The 13,017-nt window shown below is 49.7% G+C and overlaps 1 protein-coding gene across 1 annotated transcript; it reads left to right on the plus strand.

Moving 5' to 3' along the window:
* Positions 1 to 7,335: 7,335 nt before the first annotated feature.
* On the plus strand, positions 7,336 to 9,763 carry SP9 (Sp9 transcription factor; the record flags this gene model as incomplete). The annotated part of the gene is made up of 2 exons (XM_079132310.1): positions 7,336 to 7,356; positions 8,333 to 9,763. The coding sequence occupies 2 exons, from the start codon at positions 7,336 to 7,338 to the stop codon at positions 9,761 to 9,763; spliced, it is 1,452 nt and encodes a 483-aa protein (XP_078988436.1).
* Positions 9,764 to 13,017: the final 3,254 nt, after the last annotated feature.

Here is a 13,017-nt window from a genome sequence, read left to right on the forward strand (position 1 = left end):
GGGGGAGATGTCATGTGAATCCTTGAAGGGAATCTTACAAGCCAGCTTTCTCAGCCTCCCACTGGGCTGTAGCGGTCTTAGAGGAGATCATACTGTAGGAAGAGATTGAAAAGGGATATAAAAGAACTAAGAGAATAACTCAGCAGAGTGGAATTCGAGGAAATAAAGGATAGAGTAGTTGGGTGTGTGTGAGAGAAATCATAGTCTACCTAGAAAGATTTCCAATCCTGAGTTCCCATCGCATACTGGCTGCAAAAGACACATGCATGTTGTTTCTTTGCTCTCTTCTGCGTCCCATCATCAATCCGGAATGCTTCCTATTCCACATTTAGACACAAACAAAAGGATTTGTCCCAAACACCCAAGAATAAGCCAGGACGAAGCTCCTTCCCGCCAAACTATGGCCAGGAAATAAACAGCGTCTGCCCAGACTCTAGGCGCAGGAGCCCGGGAGAAAACTAGAGTGGTTAAGAGGATCTGGAGGATCGGAAGGAGGGAGGCAGGAAGAGACCAAGAGAGAAGGTTGGGAAGGAGAAGAAGGAGGAGGAAGAGGAGGGACCAGCAGGGGCGGAGTCGGACTGGGGTGCTGGGGTTCCGTTGTAATCGCCCCCTCCCTGCCCAGGTTCTTTCCACTCCTTGGCCCCTTCCCCCATTTCAAAGCTGAAGACAGACTAGGGGCGGAGGGGGTTAGACAAAGGGAATTCTCCTCCTCTGGGACGGGTGAAGTGCGTCTGTCCTCTCCCTGCAGGCTCTGGAAAAACTGGCAGGAATTTCCTTGTGAGAAGACCGACGAGTGCAGCAGAGGAGACAACTACAAACAGACTTTGGACTGGGAAGGAGGGCGGGAGGACCGGGCCGGGGCCAGCTTTGATCGCTTCAGCACTGTTGTAATTTTGTCCGCACAAGATAGATTAAGCTGGAAGTCAGTCCTAGCGAGGAGTTCCGTTCAGCGGAGTCTCCTTCCTCCTTACCCCCCTCGGCCGCGTCATCTCACTCCCGGAGCCTGGTCCCTGCTCCTCCCCAAGTCTCGCCTGAAATTTCAAGGGCTAATGATTCTGTATTCCTGCTGTGATTAGGAGGCCACACGGTTCTCCGACACTCCGTTAAACAAATATGTAAGTCATCCTCCCTGTCTCCTGGGACAGACCCGAGGAAAGGAGGCAGCTGGGACCTCTGCTGGCAGTGTCCTCCGCTAGGGAAGTCGTGTCTCTGTGACCTTCCGCAGCTTCGCACTGTCTCGGTCTCCCTCAGTTCTTCCTTAGAAGAAAGAGGGGCAAAGAATATGCATCTCGCCACCCACCGGACAAGCCGGGGAACCCATGTCTTTGCTTGAAAAGTTTTCTAAATAAATCACTCTGGTGGTTCTAAGCTGTGGTGAACAGAGGCTGGGACAGGCTCTTCTCTACCGTAGCGTCACGATATAAAGGATACGGAGGCATCCTCCCCCACCTCTTTCTTTCTTCCTCATATAAATCAGCCATATAAATCATTCGCATTGTTTAAGGTACATTGATCAATCTAATGGCTTGTAATAGGCTCCTAATTGCCACTTGCAGAAGCCTGCAGGCTCATGTTTCTAGGGGGAAAGTTCTGAATGCCAGCCAAGATCCACCTTAAGCTTGAGACTGGGCCATTACAGAACCCAGGAAGAGCACCAGAATGGCCCAGTCACTCCAGTCTCAGCGCCTCAGGGGAGGGAAGAAGGGAGTGTTACTGGGGATATTTGCAATTTTTTTTCTTCCAGTTTTCACTTCCAAATCAGTAATTCATTGATAAGCAAAGCTCAAGCTGCAATTTATTGATTATTGTGGACTGAAGATCATTTTGTTAATATCAGACAAGAAACCTTCCTTATTTACAACCCTTATTTACAGTTTAAAAATTCCTTAGTCACAAACCAGTATGCTATTAGTCATATCTTTTTCTTTACTTGTTTCTAACAGCGGTAGTGGGAAATAACAAAGTGGTGGTGTTGGTGGTGGCGGTGGGTGGGGGGGACATATGTTAAAGGGAAGGAAGGAAAAAGACAAACTTTCTGTAAAAGAGTCCTGCAGATATGCTTGAATATGTTTAACCTGTACAGTTGTAGTGCTTTCTTCAATCCCTGGATGAAGGAAGAATGAGTTGGAAGTTGGAAGCCTCCTCAAAAGCTGCCTATGAAAAGATTAAACTGAGGAAGTTGGTACTCTGGCTAGGAGAAGATGACTAATGACCAGAATCCTCTGACTACTGGCTTTTCTTGATATTAGTTTAGAATTTATGTGAAAAAAGTTAATTCTTGTCTCTAAGGATAGTTTCAGTAGAGTTGGGTAAGGCAACAAATGTAGATCATTTTGCTAGAGATGCTCTGAAGAAGAAGAAAGCCAACACTGAATGCCACGTTTGCTTAGGTTGATGACCCCTCTACTGTGGTTGATGAGAGAGGGAAGAAGTTAAAACCCTAGGCCCAATAGGCCTCCCATAGTTTTCTAGTGATGCAGTAAACAAACTATGATGCTTGTTGAATAATCTTCCAATAATTGCAGTCATTAAAATCATCAGTCTATAGTCACCTTCCTTCCTTTGACACACCAGAGTCTTTTCTTTAATTGTTCATTCGTTTTTGGCTTAGATAAACAGATCAAGGCAAGCTTAAAATATATGGCCCAGATACATCTAGCAGTAAAATATTAGTTGTGTAGCAAACGTTTAGACTGTACTTAACAGACTAGGCTTTTCAATTTCTCTAGCAGATCTTATAGAGGCAAGAAAGATTTGCATCTCCTACTTGTAAATATCAGTGATACCTCTGAGATAGAAAAGAGAGAGAGAGAGAGAGAGAGAGAGAGAGAGAGAGAGAGAGAGAGAGAGAGAGAGAGAGAGAGAGATATGAAAGTCCCATTGGCCTATTGATTCTTCCTGGCTCTTTTATTTGCAAGGATTGGACTGAAAGGAGGGAGGGCATTATAGAACAAATATTAAATTAAAGTTCAACAGAAACTGTGGAGAGTTCCTCAATTTTCAATTAATTTTCTTGATCAATTTGATCTCAATTCGGGTGCTTGTAAAGATATAAATATATGTTCACTATAAAAGATTCCCTTCTAATCAAAGGCTGCATTTCATTTTCACTCACACTGACAAATTACAACTTCGGAAAGGATTCACCCGGCTCAACAGGCTTTCGGGGACTGTACTGGGCTTCTTTCTTCTTTGCTCACGGCAGGCGGAAGATGGTACACAAGGGCAGCTTTTTTTTTTTTTTTTTTTTTTAAACTCAAGTTATTAATATGTCTCCCCAATTCCCACACCGAGCTGACCTGATAATCACTGCTCTAGCGTAGATCATGCAAATTAAAAGCATAATTAATTGCGCAAATGATTCAAAAAGGGAGCTCTGTGGCTTAGCAAATAAATAAATAAATAAAGGCAGGTGGGAGGACAGGTCAGATAAATGCTTTTTACAGGCTCCTCGCCCTCTCCCCCCGCCCCCCTCACTCCACATCCTGATTCTGGTGGCCCGGACTTCGACTGCCTCCAGCTCTGCCAAGGCGAGAACCTTGAGTTCTTCCTCTTTCACTGCCTCCCCTCGCGCAGATATCCTCCATTCTCTCCAGCTCCACCCCACACCACCCCAGTGCTGTATATCCGCTGCGAAACTCTGCGCCTGGTCAAAACTCCCCAGGAGACTGGACAGCTACCTAATATTTACCTAGCTACAATACCGAGGAGTGCAGACAATAACTGGTCTTCTTGGTCGCTACCCTGCTTAGTGCATCCGGGAAAAGCATTACCCCCCCCCCCCCACCCCCGTGGCATAGGAGCTCCAATTCTTCCGAAGAGCGCTAAAGACAGAATTGTTTCCTTGGCTTTGCCTCCTAAACACAGCAACTTGAGCAGTTGCTCAGATCAAAGCTCTCGGGAGAGGCAAGATGAGAGAAATAATATTTGTTCAAAGGAAGTGAACTCTTCCCTTTAATTACCCCATTCTTCTTTATTAGGATTCGTATTGAATTTTTTTTTGCAAAAAAATTATGTTGATTTAACCATAGTGTATTTACGATGTAAATATATTCCAAGATGAAAACGTCACGGATCAATTGTAAAGGACCCGGATACATAATTTTAAAAAATCAGTTTCAGTGTATATGAGGTTCTCACCCCACTTTCTCTGCTCAGTCAGATTTGTTTATGCAGAATCGACATTTAATAGTGCTAATTGCACTCCAGTTAAATTGCCCTGATTGCAGAAAGGGAAGCAATTTTCATGCTCTCTGTCTGGGTTTGGAAGAAATTGTTTTATATTCACCTCTTTATAAAGAAGTGGAGATAAGGCACCGGGGCCTTTGCACAAATTGCACTTAGGGGCTGACTGGCAGCATTCAGGCGCTATAATAGAGCATTATTTGGCCGTTTTGAATAATGTAAAGCGTTTGCTGAAAGCTATTCTCCTGAAAATTGCTTTAACTTTTAAAAGGGTGATGATTCACTCCAAACCAGGCCTTTGTTACATTGTCATTATTTCCCCAAATGTTTTAACAGTCAGCTCAACACTTTAGCATAACACATTGATCTTTGTTTAAAAACTAGATTTTTTAGAGGATGAAAAAATCTGTCAGAAGGGGGGAAAAAAAACTGGACTTTCTACGAAAAGATTTCCATGGGGCCCCACCTTAGAGTTGATCTGGCCCGGGTGTTTGTCTGCGTTCGTTTGGAAGATTTCCCTAACTTTTATTGTGATGCGGACGCGTGTCTAAAGGAATATCCGAATGCCCACGTCGAGAGTATGACAGCTGCAACAACGTGGAAAACGGCGGGAGGGGTGGGGACAGGAGGAGGAATAGGAGACAAGCAAGGCGCTGGGAGCCCAAGGTGCCCGGGAGAACTGTTTTAAACGGTTGGCTTGAAAATGTCACTAGTGCTAAGTGGCTTTTCGGATTGTCTTATTTATTACTTTGTCAGGTTTCCTTAAGGAGAGGGTGTGTTGGGGGTGGGGGAGGAGGAGGACAGGGGAAACCTCCGCGCTTCTCCTCCTGGGCTGCACCGGGTGAGTTGGAAACGCCTCACTGCCACTTAACAATCCCTCTATTAGTAAATCGACGCAGAGACTCTACAGGAAACCTCGGACCAGTCTCCCACTTGCAGGGCAGAAGTCACCTGTTGGGAACGGCTCCCTGGTCCCCCTGCCGGGCTTTTTAGCTCTTCCAGGCGACCCGATTTCCCCTCAACCTTCCACTCCAAGTTCCCTAGGGAATTTTCACAGCCCCACCCCCGCTCGGATTTCCGTCTTAGCCTCGAGGGCACAGCGCATCATTTATAGCTGTACTTTTTTTTTTTTTTTTTTTTTCTCTGTCATAATTTGCTTGGTGCTTTCGCTACCTTAAAGTGTTAAAAAGAGGCGGGGGGGGGGAGGAGGATTCTGAACAAAAGTATTCTAACGAGAAAAAAAAAAAAAAAAAAAAAAAAAGCGACCCACATAGCCCTCCCCACCCACGAAGTGTGCCAGGATGCACACAGGCTCCATCTTAGGGCTGAGAGAAGCGCTACGGTTGTTCATACTTTTGGGCCAAGAAATCTTGCAAAAGAGGAGACAAAACACTGGAAGCACAGTTCCACATCCTTCTCATTTGCTCCCCCTCCGCGACAATTTGTCTTTTGCACACGAGCATTTTGGGTTGCCAGTTAATTATTATTATTATTTTTTAAGAGCAGGATGTGGGTTTGAAGGGGAATGTGCTACATTAAAACCAGTACCTAGGTCTGCCTGAGGGCACTGGTATTTCTAGTTCAAAAGCAGCCTCTGGCTACCCTAGAGAAGGAGAAAGTGGGGTCCAGAAAGAAGAGAAACGGTTTAGAGTTTGCCAGAGACTCGAGCACTCGTCCCTGTGTGTGTGAGGACACCTCTTTTCACACCAAGGTCTGGGGAGCACTTCAGGATGCTTCCAGAGTGCAGAACGTTGAAGGCGCCCACGTGTGGCCTGGTTGTCCGCGCTCGCGCGTGAAGGTCGGGGAGAGGCTCCATCACAAGTCTGCGAAATCAAGGCGCCCCAGGATGAGCCTATCTCTTAACACCGCGCCCCAGCCCTGCAGAGGAACCTCTAGGCCCGGGCGGTGGGGAATGAGCATAGGTTGGAGCTGGCTCAAGAAAACTACAGGCTGAAACGCGACATGCACATCTTCGCCGGGTTAAACAAACAGCAGAGCAAGCGGCAGCTTCAGCGGGGGTGGCGGTGGGGGCGGACGCCGCTCTCGTCGGTCTCTGTTTCCAAAGTTGTTACAATGTGAAAATAAGCGGCTTCGTGCAGCTTGTTGTATGGGCTGATGCTTCCCACCCCCACGCCAGCCCCCAGGAAAACCTGGCAGATAATCAGTACTTCCCACTGTTTAGTCATATTTGACAACTGGGTTAACTTGGTATCTAGGCGCTGGCGAAACCGTACAAAGGGTGCCCTCAATTACCATCAGAAGCTTCTGGCGTGAGTGGCACTTGTATTACCCCCCGGGTCAGAGGCCAGAGCGACAATTAGGAAGTCACTTAGACCGCTGGAGGGAAATGGCGGGATGCAGCAGGCTCCAGGCCCTCCCAGCAAGTCTGTGGTTGTAGACCTGTATGCACAGGCCTATTTCTCTGTTCTCAGAGGAGCTGTCCCTTTGCGCCCCCTCCTCAATGTGACTGAGAGTAAAACTGAATCCAGTGAAAATAAGGAACTGGGTAATAGACCAACGACAATGATAAAATCACGAGCGAGAATGATGGATAAAAGCTCAAGTTATGCTCCGCAGGCAAGAGTCTGGACACACAAAGTGAGCGTTGACATTTCTCTCTGTACTTGGGCTCTCCGCCTCGGCGCCCCCTCCCCTATTGCCTCCTTTCCCACAAGTGGGGAGTGGAATCGGACTGTCAGTCCTAACTTGCAACATCTTGGGGTAGCTGGGGGGGGGGTGCTTATGACTCGGTCTCAACGGTACTTAAACCTGGCTCGATGCTTGTGTGTAAATTTTTAATTGCACTGTAATTTCTTCAGTCCCCAGCCCGCGCCCCCCACCCCCGCCCTCGCTAGCAGACTTGACTGGCACGCGCCAGGAGCCCGGGCTCGGGCCCCTCGGCACGTCTGATTGGCTGCGGGGCAGCTCCCGTCTGCTCTGCCTGCGCCCTCATTGGGCGAGAGGCGCAGCCAGCGGCACTTCAAAGCGGGTGCTCCTCGCACTTAGGCTGAGTTTAGCCGGCGGGAGCCCGGAGTCCGCTCGGCGCGAGCGCGGGGACACGGGAGCCGCGCGGGACCCGAGCAGTTTTTTCAGAGCAGTCGCCAGGCTCAGCCCCGCTCCCAGCCCCGCCGCGTAGCTCAGAGACCTGCTATGGCCACGTCTATACTTGGGGTAAGTCGCAAGCGCGGTAACGCATTTGCTTGTTTTAACTAATATTTCGTTATGGCTTCTCCGGGTCCGCGACTCCCAAGGAACTGTTGCTGCTGGACTGCAGCTCAGCTTATTTTAGCACTTTCCACATTTCCGGGATTGATTCTTTCAGAGTTATTGGAACCCAGAAGATGCCTTTACAAGAAAAGGGTTTCTTAAGCAAGTTTCTTTTCATTTGGTCTTAAAGAAAAGCTAGAGATTTCTCCCCCCTCCCGATTTATAGCCCATCCCCCCTTACTTTGGGGATTGTTGCAGTTACACGACAGTGGTGTTTCCAGAAAAGTCTTAATCGTTTTGCAGTCCATGTACTCACCGTTAATAAACATTTACATTTCCCCGTCTCCCCAGTTCGTCCCTGACTTTGAAAACCGTCGCTGGGCCGCTATCTTAAAATTGTTTTTGTAATCGGTGTGTGTGCGTGTAAATTTTAAACCCAACATTTTCTATTTAAAAAACAAACAAGTCGTGTAGCAAGCCTTGGGAGAAGTGCTCTAAGTTTCGCCCATCCCTGGGTTGCTGTTTCGGCAACCTCCGCCCTCACTGGGTGTTTGTTGTCTGTGTTTACCTTCATGCTTCACTCGGAAGGGCGACTTGGGGGCTTCTGGGAGAGAAGCGGGTTTATGGCGACTACCTAAGTTCGGTTCTAGGCAGGTTTTGCAGCAACCGAGGTGGAGAAAACCGAGGCACCAATGATTTGTAGCCTCTCCGAAGAACAACTTCCCAGCGCCGGGACTTTCGCTGTGGTGATCGCCTCTGCTCCGCGCGGGGCGCGGGGCATCCTCCGCGAGCGCGTGGGGAGGAGGCGCGAGCCAGGGAGCCACGGCCCCCCGGGACCAGCCGTGGAGGACGAGGCTGCTCACGGGTGCACTTTGTGTCTTCCCCCCACTTCCTCCTGCCCTCCTCCTCCTTGCTCCCTCCCTCACCCCACCCACTCTAGGAAGAGCCGCGCTTCGGAACGACCCCGTTGGCCATGCTGGCGGCGACTTGCAACAAAATCGGCAACACGAGCCCGCTGACCACGCTTCCGGAGTCGAGCGCCTTCGCCAAAGGCGGCTTCCATCCCTGGAAGCGCTCCTCGTCCAGCTGCAACCTCGGCTCCAGCCTCTCGGGCTTCGCTGTGGCCACTGGCGGCCGTGGCTCCAGCGGCCTGGCGGGTGGCTCGGGCGCCGCCAACAGCGCCTTCTGCCTGGCCTCCACGTCGCCCACGTCGTCCGCCTTCAGCAGCGACTACGGCGGCCTCTTTTCCAACTCGGCCGCGGCCGCGGCGGCGGCGGCAGGGGTGTCCCCACAGGAGGCGGGCGGCCAGTCGGCCTTCATCTCCAAGGTTCACACGACGGCGGCAGACGGCCTGTATCCGCGCGTGGGCATGGCACACCCTTACGAGTCGTGGTACAAATCAGGCTTCCACTCGACGCTGGCGGCAGGCGAGGTGACCAACGGTGCGGCGTCGTCGTGGTGGGACGTGCACAGCAGCCCGGGCTCGTGGCTGGAGGTGCAGAACCCCGCTGGGGGGCTCCAGAGCTCGCTGCACTCGGGCGCCCCCCAGGCCTCGCTGCACTCGCAGCTGGGCACCTACAATCCCGACTTCAGCTCGCTTACACACTCGGCCTTCAGCTCCACCGGCCTCGGCTCCTCTGCCGCTGCCGCCTCGCACCTGCTCTCCACCAGCCAGCACCTGCTGGCTCAGGACGGCTTCAAGCCCGTGCTGCCCTCCTATTCGGATTCCAGTGCCGCCGTGGCGGCCGCGGCAGCCAGCGCCATGATCTCCGGCGCTGCGGCCGCCGCCGCGGGGGGGAGTTCGGCGCGCTCTGCTCGCCGCTACTCCGGCCGCGCCACCTGCGACTGCCCCAACTGCCAGGAGGCGGAGCGGCTGGGCCCTGCCGGGGCGAGCCTGCGGCGCAAGGGCTTACACAGCTGCCACATTCCGGGCTGCGGCAAGGTGTACGGCAAGACATCCCACCTGAAGGCGCACCTGCGCTGGCACACGGGCGAGCGGCCTTTCGTGTGCAACTGGCTCTTCTGCGGCAAGCGCTTCACGCGCTCGGACGAGCTGCAGCGGCACCTGCGGACTCACACGGGCGAGAAGCGCTTCGCTTGTCCGGTGTGCAACAAGCGTTTCATGCGCAGCGACCACCTGAGCAAACACATTAAGACGCACAACGGGGGTGGCGGGGGCAAAAAGGGCAGCGACAGTGACACGGACGCCAGCAACCTGGAGACGCCCCGCTCTGAGTCCCCAGATCTCATCCTGCATGACTCCGGTGTCAGTGCCGCCCGGGCGGCTGCGGCGGCTGCGGCGGCGGCGGCGGCGGCGGCGGCTGCCTCGGCGGGAGGCAAAGAAGCCCCTACTGGTCCCAACGACTCTTAAAGGCTGGACGGGAAGCGCGATCGAGCGAGTAGAGACACGAGAGCGAGAGAGAGGTTCGGAGGGCGAGCGAGCGGGGCATGGGAGGGCGAGGGCTCCAGTGACGCCCCGAAGCCCGGGATGGGCGCGAGGTGGAGCCACGCGCGACGCGGAGCCACGCGCGACGCCTCGGCCATGGTTTGCGGGCTCAGCCTGGAGCTCCCCTCCGCCGTCTGCGCCCAGTTGAGAATCGAACGCGTGGTCCAGAAACAAAAGCAAACCATCCTTCGACACAAACACCTTTGAAAACTGCACACACAGATATATACAGACACCAGAGACCCACAACCCCAAGTACGCACACTCGCGCGCGCGCGCGCACACACACACACACACACACACACACGTCCCTCACACAAACTTCTCAAGCGAAGAGCAATACACAGAATCGCTCCATCCTCCCCCACTGCCCTTCTCTGTCCTTTTCTCAGAAAACTAGCCACCACCCAGCAAAGGACTGTCAGAACATTCGAAAACAAACGGACCTATAAACAGACCCTTTGTGTGGATTATATTATATATAAAATGCTCCAAGTCCTGCTTGATATCTACTTACAATGAGACTTTTCTTTTTCCTAAAAAGGAAGCATCAAAAAAAAGGCTTAAGGTGAGAAATTAAACTGGAAGTCTAGTGACAGTTTCTCTGTATCTCATAACATCTGTATAAATAGGGTTCAAAAGATTGTGTTCTCTTTTATTTTCTTGTAAATGTTCATTCGAATAGTTTTTTTTTTTTTTTTTTGGTGAATTCCTGAAATTCAGGGAGTTTTTTTTTTTTTTTAATTTTCTGATGCACTTTGTGAAAGTCAGTATATATGTAAAAAGATATTTAAAATGTTGAGTTATCATTTCACTCAAACACGTAAGTTAAGGTCATCTAAAGAAATTAAATGCGTTTATCTGTATGAAGAAAATCTTGACATATTTTCATTTTGGTATTATTAAAGGACTCTGAACAATACACTTCCTTTTTTTTTTTTTTTTTAATCCTGTTTCCCCTTTAATAACCTTTACGTGGGTTGACTTTTTTTGTTGGGAAACAATTCCATTAATGTTAGTTGTAGGTAATGTAAAGTTTATGTGGGTTATAAAAGCCATAATACATATACATTTTCGAGAAGTCAAAATTATTTATTTGTATATCAACAGCATAAATTAAATTGGGTTATAAGAATGTGTAGTTGTATTACTTAATGGGTGGGCTCTTGAAAAGTGGCATTTTACATATCTGCATCACCTGAAAACAGCAGAGTTTCTTGGCAAGTCTAACTAGGAAGACACCTAACTTCCCAGAGGGGTCCTAGAAAACTCTGGTGGATTTGTTTGTTTTTTGAAAGTAATTTAAAAACAATCTGTGAAAGAAAAAAGCTTTTTAGAGAGAAGTCTTTTAGCTCTTAAGACCCTCTAGGTTGGGAGGCATCTCAGGGGAATAAATCGCTAGAGTCAATACCCCGGAAAAGACATTTCATGCCTAAATGAAAATCTTGTTAAATGTTATTAATTTTGACTTAGAGCACACAGCAGCCCCCTGTGCCTTGTATTCCCTTATTAGGGATTCATGTCTTATCAAATATCTAATTAATCTCCTAGACATCATTTGTTCTGGCCAACTTTATCTCAGCTGGTCCACGGGGAAAACTCCAAATATTCTCTGTGACAAAGCTCCCTTGAAGATCTTTTTAATTGTCTAAATTAACTGCACCAAATTTGCATGTCAAACAGTAAAGGGCAACCTGAGATAAAATGTAAACGTTTTAAAAGCCCCCAAACTAAGCACTTGATTTGATAACTAGGCTTTTTAATGTTATGGAAGACAACTGCTCCTTTCCTTTTCAAAGAAGGCTGATCTATGCAAATAGTGAATTGGAAATGCCTAGGTCCCCCAGCCGTCAAATGGCCCTCGCAGGTTATTTGAATATCAGTGGCGCTGCTTCTGAAAAGGTTCAAGGATGCTCTCTGACTTCTTTGTGATTACTCAGTGCGGCGTCTTATTCTAAAGAAAAAAAACTCAGGAATAATTAAAGGCTGGGATCAGGCCTGGGAACACATTTGGGACAGGAATCTCATTTAGACAGTCTCTTTCAAAATAAGGCACAGTTAAATTGACCAGAAGGCAATTATTGAAATGAAAATTATTTTCACTCTCTTTGTCTTCTGACCACCAACTTAACAGCACCAGTTTAAAAAGAGGGAGAAGGGAGGGAGAGTCGAAAAGAAAACTGGTAAATGAGACAATTTTGCAATTCGAAAAAAAAATGTTAATTTGGAAAATAAAGTACATATTTGCAGAATAAAAATATTTCTAAAAGGCTTCCTACACAATAGGAAATACAGATGTCATTAACAGATTTTTTTTTCTTTTTTGATTACTGCCCTTGGAAACTTGAAGATTTTAATTCTTAGAAAAGAAAAAAATAAATTATTATTATTAACAGTCACCAGAACTCCGCTCTGAGAGCTAAGTACCAAAGTAGCGATGAAACAGAACGAAGGTCCCAGCGGGGCGTTTGCAACGTAAGGTTCAGTGTGGCTTCTTCCCTTTGCTTCTTTTCTCTCGCTTCCCCCAGCTTCGGTTGCCCCCGCTCTTCCACTGGGAAAACTCTATTCTATAGTTTTTTTTCACTTTGGCCATTTTCTTTCACTGCTCAAACCGTTTCCAACCGGGACTCTCCCGTCCCCCATGCTCCTTAGGGATCATATCTGGTCTCGAGGAGAAGCTGGCAGGGGTGCTTTGGACAGAAGCGCTGCAGGCCCAGAGTGTGCCCGGTATGTTTTGGGGCCGCGGGCGGGCGGCGCGGAGGTGAGGTTGGGTGGGGGTTCCCAAGGAATGAGGGCGCCCGGGTGTCGGGCCCAGGCAGCTTTGTTTCTCCTTTGTAATAAAAGCAGATCAAAGGGCCTGGCTGTGCAGGTCCCGCTTGCCGCGCAGCTCCCTCCGCAGGCCAGTGATCAAGGCCTCTGCGCCATGCCTCTGCCCCGCGGGTCAGCCGATGTCCATCACCTCGGCTCCCGGGAACGGCGGGCGGCGACCCAGACCCAAGCGTCCTGCGGGGAGGCCAGAGTGCGCGGAACCTGAACCCGGTGGGGGCGGGACAACCGTCCCTGGCCGAAACCAACCTGGGAAAACGGATCCCAACTCCCCACCAGCCCCTCCTCCGCTACCTTCCCTTAGCCGTAGGCATCCCAGGGGCGCGGAGAACCTTGACCCCAGTGGGTGGCGA

Source organism: Sciurus vulgaris, assembly GCF_902686455.1.
Source record: "Sciurus vulgaris genome assembly, chromosome: 3".
NCBI classification, from domain to species: domain Eukaryota; kingdom Metazoa; phylum Chordata; class Mammalia; order Rodentia; family Sciuridae; genus Sciurus; species Sciurus vulgaris.